At 31.2% G+C, this 7,380-nt stretch overlaps 1 protein-coding gene across 6 annotated transcripts in view; it reads right to left on the bottom strand.

Annotated features, from left to right (window-relative positions):
* Positions 1-6,975, bottom strand: part of LOC117182490 (titin-like) — a 23,674-nt gene extending 16,699 nt beyond the window's left edge. For 2 of the 6 annotated variants that reach the window (XM_033375676.1, XM_033375685.1), the window contains exons 1-2: positions 6,858-6,973; positions 3,289-3,399 (exon numbers count right to left, since the gene is read on the bottom strand). In XM_033375676.1, coding sequence (XP_033231567.1) covers positions 3,289-3,387 — 99 coding nt within the window. In that variant the 5' untranslated portion in view covers positions 3,388-3,399; positions 6,858-6,973. Of the gene's footprint in view, positions 1-3,284; positions 3,400-3,913; positions 4,114-6,499; positions 6,597-6,857 lie in introns of those variants that run through there. The other 4 variants (XM_033375614.1, XM_033375671.1, XM_033375646.1 and 1 more) reach the window with 4 other exon arrangements.
* Positions 6,976-7,380: the final 405 nt, after the last annotated feature.

Raw genomic sequence — 7,380 nt, 5'->3', positions numbered from 1 at the left:
CTCCTTTCTTAAGAAGGCAAATTTCCTGCACTCAAAAGTTCCTAAACAACAAAAACAAATTCTCAAAAATTTTAATAGAAGGTTTTTAATAATAATTTCTGAATTTAAAACTGTATATTTGTGGCTTTATTTCTCAACCTCTCCAACCAAAGTTCGATCAGATTCAATCGGGCTTAAACTTGGGGAAAGTGTAGTTTATGGGGAAAATATCTTGGTATTGGAACAAATATTGACTGGGTATCTGAAGAATATAAATAAAATAACTTTATTTACTACAACCTCAGTAGGTAAGCATTACAAAAACTACCATATACCATATAGTCATAATTTTTATTTTTTCCAATCACCATCTGCTATAATTTATTTTTGTCTTCATTTTCATGAATCCCCATTGGGCATCTTTTTTATCTTTCCGAAATATCATTTTCCCAAACTTAAATTTCTCAACATATTACGGTTTGGCACAATTTCAATTTTGCCGAATAATCAGTACCAGTTTCCCTAATTTTTATTTTTCTGAATTTTCATTGGAAATTATTTTTAATCTTCCTAATTACCTATTAGCAGAATTGTCCTGCGTCAGATATACCTTTGCCAATTTTTATTGATCCCAATTATAGTTTTCCATGATATCTTTCTTCCATTTTTTTTTTTTTATCTAATTATCTTATATTTATTTTATACCAATCTCTATGTCACAATCCCCACTTCACTGAATCATCATGAAACAGAAATTTTATTTTTTTATCTAAAGCATTACCTTAATGCTTTAGATTAATGCTGGATGTGTCTTAAGTAATTACAATTTCTGTCACTTGATTCGGTGAAGTGGGGATTATGAAAATTTTTTAATATGTTAAATATAGTTCCCCGAAAATTTCAAAAAAGATAATTTGTGCCGATTGGTAGTTAGAGAAAAAAATTAGGGCAAACGTTAATTCATAAATGCTTAATAAAATAATTTAATAAAATTATTTTAATTTGGGCTGGTTAAATTAATGAACTAATCCATTTGTGGCTAATACGAGTGGTAGCGTGTTTATTTCATGATCTTATTGAGATGATGCGTTTCGGTACAGATCTGTACCCTTATCAAATCGTAGTTTTTTTTTCCTTAACAAAAGTTTGTTGAAGCTGGAAAAAAACGATATTTTTTTAATATCGTTGTTTATTGTAGTGTTATAAATACCATACCCATGACGTAGTGAAGAAATCTAACCTTCAAAGAGACAATATATTTACCTGGTTTTGGTTCAGTAATTCATAAAAATGAAAATGACGCCAAATGAGTCAAGTTAGACGATAAGAATAAAAAGGGTCGAAGTCAAGCATCAGTCAACGAATTTTTATGAAACCTTTTGCAATGTGTTCCTAAGAATATGTAATAAAAATGTGAAAAACATAATTCGTCGCTTATTAGTATTTAGTTATTTAAACAAAGAATTATTAATTATTTTATTTATGTAAATAATGTTTGCTTGCCATCCACGCGATAAAACTCACCATCCACTCCGAGAGTAGATAAATCGGAATATTTGGCCGGCACAAGAAAAATGAATTAACATCATCATTATAATTAACAGCAATTATTATTCTTCTTGTTAATTTTATGTACTATTTATCGCCATCAATGCATTTTTTTACTGATATACCCTTCCCGAAATAATGGTCAAAAACCTTTGTTTGTGGTATCCTCGATTTGAGGGTATTTTCACACAAGATTTTGATTGAAACTCGTTTGATGTAAATTTCCAATACATAAAGAGTGAACCCCAGATATCAGGCCCCCTAATAGAGTTCTTCTGAGAATTGACAGCGCGCCGCAAGTAGGAGTAAAAGGAGTTGTGCGGGGTGAGCGGCGGTCGCTCAGGCGTGAACAAACAAAAACCTTCTCTACGAAACATTCCTCAATCTGGGTATTTATCACCAAGGTCGACCCCAAAATCGGTCCAGTATCTGAGTTTCACTGTATATTCCAATTGGAAACGGGTCAGGCGGCCCTCTCTGTTTACGTTTCTATCTCCCCGAAACCAATCCAAGGCAATTTGAAGGCCACCCCCGACACTTGACTGAAAGCGAGAGTTTGGTGTACTTATCTTTACAATTCTTTCTTTTTAATTTTTACAAAAATATTTGATTTTCCAAATTGCAAAAAAGTCTGCTTTTTCAATTTTTTACTACCAATTAGTAGCAACACAATGCAAAAGGTTTCACAAAATTCTGTTGACTGATGGTGGATTCTGAGTTATAAAATTTATTTGACTGTGCTAAAATGGGAATTTGAAAAAACATAATTCATAGGGGAAATGGTCATTCGAAAGAATAAAAATTATGCTGATAGAAACTAGTTTACATAAAAATAATATTGAAATAAAATTATGAGACGTGGCAGTTTGAAAAATGTAACTTATGTTCAATCGTAATTCGATATAATCAAAATTACAGAAAAATTACAATTCGGAAAGATGAAAATTAAGTCGAACTGTAATGCGAAAAAATATCAATTAGAAAAAAAGAATTTTAAGAAAATAAAAATTATCAGTATTATTATCATCAGAAAGGACATAAAAACGAATATCGAAACTGTAGTTCAATTAATAAAAAAGTATATGTCAAAGGGGTTATCAAACGCCGAAACAGATAGAATCTGGCCCAAAGATTTAAACTTCACCGTCTTCCCTTCGGTAAATATTTATCCGAACAAGATTAATATTTTCACCGTGAATTAACGTCCAGTAGTATTAAACACTTAATACAAGTTTAAGTAAAATGATTTTTTAAATTGAAATACAGTTGAAAAATAATGCCCCATCTGATAGTCATTTATTTATCATTTAACTGTCGAATTTGTTTATTGAAAGCCGGTTGATTCACATTCGTTTAAAGTTAGACTGTACCGTTGCGTGGCAGACGATCAAAACCGGCATTTATCAAAATAATTGAAATAAGATGTTGTGCGATCAACGATTGATCAATTTAAACTGAGGTTAACAGACCGACCTTCAAAGATGAAAATACCATCTTCAAATAACAACATCACGTGTTTATAGTCGAAAATATTTATGACCTTTCTCTTAAATCTCAAATGTATTTCTAGAGAACATCTTTTTAATCTAAATTATAAGAAACAATTGTATAAGTTAAAGCTTCCCAAGAAAAGTTGAACCTAAAAAACATTTCAAAAGAGATGAAACGTATAAATTTTTGTAGTAGAATTACTTCTTTATGAAAAAAGTTTCAAATATTTTAATTTACTTGTAACGATCAATGACAAGGGTAAATACCTACTCGGATGACAGTCAGCGGTTGAGGAAAGTCACTGCCACCCGCCAGTCGAAAGCCCCATGGCCTGTTGTCGAACTTTGTGAACTTTATGTTGGTTGCCATGTTATTCTACATCTAGAATCACACGCGTGATTAAGCAAAGCCAAAAAAGCTGCTTAATAACAAACATTATTTTTCACCAGCATTAAAAGACCAAATTTAATTGAATTGTAATTCCGAGTGGTTTCTCAACAACAACAAAATACACATATATATAATTACAAAAAAGGTTAAACAAACACCACATTGTACTACTGGGAGCGACTGCCATCAATGAAAATGACACCAGCTTCCAGTAGAACCGCGGTAAATCAAACCTGTGGCCACTTCTCACGACTGTGAGATGGGTTTATTATACAAAAACAAAAAATGTATATGTATATGTAGAAAATTAATTTAAAAAGATATTAATTGAAAAGAATGGATTTCTGGTCACTTTTATGAATTACGGAAATAATTAAAAAATTATTTTCTCCTGAAAGATGTATTGCAATTCAATTGTATTTTGCAGATTTATAAAAAGCAATTATAAAGAAGCGTGGGCTGTGGAAGGAATAAAATTGGATTGTTGAAAACGTCAATAACAAACCTATTTTGAATCCCATTCTCTCAGTGAATAACAAATCGAAAAGAGCAGCAAACGATAAACAGCAAAACACAAATTACAAGAAAATTGTGATTCACTATAATATACGTAGTTGTTTTTGGAAATTTATTTTTCTATGCCTAGATTAGAACCACCCACAGTAGGACGAAATGCAGTTTTTTTGGTCAGAAAAGTTCTACAGACTACAATTTTAATCCGATTTAAAAAATGTAAACTGCACTAAGTAACTCAGAGCAAGAAAAAAATTACATTTTTCACAAAATAATTTGTATACGTCAGTCACGTCTTATCTATATAATAAATTGCCTCAATCAATGCACGAGGGCAGAACACACATTTTTTTTTATGCCTAATTTGATTGACATGAATAAATGCAATAAAGATAATATCATGAATAGTAAAACAGCTTTTCTTTCTGTTGAAAGTGATTTAAATCATTGTGGCAATACTTTCTAGTCACAAAACTATCTGCAAAATTCACAGCAATAATTTTTATAATCAATTATACTGACATAGAATTTAAATTTTAATTTTAGACACCCTGACTCTAATATTCCTAAATATAATATATTTATAATTATATTGGTTAATATCAAGTAAATATCATTAGTGTAAACAACTGAAATAAATAAATGACACTGTATGAAATTTTACAGTACAAAAATTGTTTTGAGATAAAAACTGCTTTATAGTGCGTTTGGAATGACAGTTAATCACACATTTTAATAAACTAATGTTGATAATCATTTCAAAAAACAATTTTCAAAAACAAAATGAAAATTTGGCATTTTTTATCCTGCAATAACTGTGGTTCTATTTTGTACTCCTTTGCAATACATAACCTGTTTGTCCTTATTATCATTTCTTCAATAATAAATATTATTAATGCACTAGAATTTACACCTTCTAAAGTAGAAAAGGGAAAAATACTTGTTTGATGGTAACATTTTAATTATTTCCCTTATGTTTATGAAATTTGTTATAAAAATTATTAACAATAATGTATTATTAACTTTTGTGGTTGACATTTCAAATGCATCATATGAAGATGTTTGAATGTACAAAACAATTATTTTTACATGAAAATGCGAACATTTTGACTTTATTCACTTCATTGCTTATGAAAATTATCATTTATATACAAAAATATAAATATTTAATTATAATTTTAAGAATATCTGTAGCAGTTTCGAATGGGTAAGGAAAATCTAAATCAAGCAGAATCTGAAATTTAAATATTTTGCCACAAAAATTATTTATAACAATGATTATTTTAACTTTTTATAGATTTTTCTGACTAGGTTTCACACTCCCAACAATTTCAAGTAGTTTACAAAAAAGACCATTTTTTCCACACGAAAATGCTAAAATTGTTAATTTATCATAATTGTTTATAAAAATCATAATCGTGATATATAAACGATTATCATTAAACATTTATCATTTGTAAAAATATGTGTTTCAGTTTAAGGTATTAAGGGGAAAAAGAACTTAAAACCTAAATATTTTGCCACAAATGGTTTCTAGGAATGATTGTTACTAGTTTTCAGATAGTTTTATAAATAAAATTCACTTCTAAAATAATTAAAAGCATTTTTATCTAAAAGAAAATTTTTTTTTCCATAAATTACGATATTTTCTCATTTTTTCATTGTATTTGTTTATAACACTTAACTGAATCAATAAACAGATTATTTGTTTTTGGTGTGTTTCCAAGCTTTCATTCAAGACATAACATAGATAAGCAGTTGATATATAAGGTATTCAAATTATTTTAGAAAAAATCTAATTTTTTTCTTATTCTTTGCATAAAAATATAACATAGGTATTAAAAAAGAAGATTGAAAAATGATGCCAATCGTACTGTAATTATAGGATGTAAAACTTTCTGAAAGAGAAAAAGTCACTGTTGAAAACACCACATAAAAGATTGCTAAAATATTAGTAAGAGAAAAAACGTGACTTTCTAAATATAAATCCCACAGGTTTGTAAATGCGGCTCCTATTTTTTCTTTCAATATTGAAAACTAGTTTTTATTTATATCACTTTGCTGAGAAAGTAAGCTAGAGCGTATGAACCACAATAGCACATCCAATTACATAATCCTTCAGAATATCAGTGACACAAAAGCCAAATTTGTAACTTCGCTGGAAAACTATTCTCATCGAATTTCCTTATTTGCACTTGCCCTATCCGATCTAAATATTGCAAATACATTCATGCATCAATGTTTGTGGATCAGTCTTAACCACCAACAAATCTATGCTACGAACGCGGAAGTCTTGGCGACAAGATATTCACAGAAACTGTACGGAGAAGCTGGAATGTGTTTTCAATTCGTGTCTAATCGAATTTGGAGGAGACAAGGTACGAAAAAAATACATCTTTCTATCCGAAAGTCACTTCCACGTGCAATCTTTCTATTAGAGCGAATGCAAAGTTCTTCCCACTGTATAGATTAATTTTATATTACTACTTCAACGAAATTGATAAGCATCCCCTTTTTCAGACACTAATTCTAACCACTTCCACTTCTGACATAGAAAGCAACTTTTGGAAAATTTCACCTGCTTTCTTATGCGTTTATCTGAAAGATTTAGAAATCCACGAGCTGGAAATCTAATTGAAAAATTTTGAAAACAAATCTGAAGATCAGTAATTCTTTTCCCAGACCGGGACTACTTTTTGTTTCTTTTAATACTAACCAAAATCACCCCGCCTCCCTCCCCCTCTCTTCCCTAACTTATTATCTTTAGTCTGAGATGAGTCTGCCTAAAGAAATTTCGGTCACATTTCGCTAATGAAAAAAGATGTAATTTTTTACTCGCGCCCCACACACGGTTATGAAACATGAAATGAGAATGCGTGGGCGAGGTGGATGATGCGAAAAAGCGAACACGAGGGATTGTAACGAATGTTGCTCACGGCAATTGGCGGCGGCGGCTCACCAAACAGGACGGAATAATGCACTGACGAACGTTTCGTGCAGGTTACGCTGCAGCGCTGCACTCTCGGTACGAAACGGTGTCACGATAAGCTCTGCCAAAGGCAATCAGTACCCTCGCCACAAATACCCACCCACCCCGCGACGGCCGCTCGGTAGGCTCGATCTATTTACTGATCGATCTATTTAGATCGAGCCTCGATCTCGTTATTCGTTACCGAAGTTCTACGACGGTCGTCTGCATTTTTCGCCGCAATCCATAAACAATGATTTTTAATGGGCCAGGGATCAAGAGGCTAGTCATTATTGCGACGGGATCCCACTCTCGCAGTCCGAAATAGTTAAGTTCGCTTAATAAAAGAATTAGAAAAATTACGTTAATAATAATGTAAAGTTATGTCTGCTACGAAAAATCTGTTTTATGTCATTTCCCCTAGTGGGAAAATCTTCTGGCGCTGGTGTAGATCCAGACTAGATCTTTAGATTCTAATCTGGCGCAAATCA

The sequence above is a fragment of the Belonocnema kinseyi genome, chromosome 1 (genome assembly GCF_010883055.1).
Source record: "Belonocnema kinseyi isolate 2016_QV_RU_SX_M_011 chromosome 1, B_treatae_v1, whole genome shotgun sequence".
Classification (NCBI taxonomy): Eukaryota; Metazoa; Arthropoda; class Insecta; order Hymenoptera; family Cynipidae; genus Belonocnema; species Belonocnema kinseyi.
Note: the sequence above shows the minus strand (reverse complement) of the source record. Positions and strands in the feature narration are given on the sequence as shown.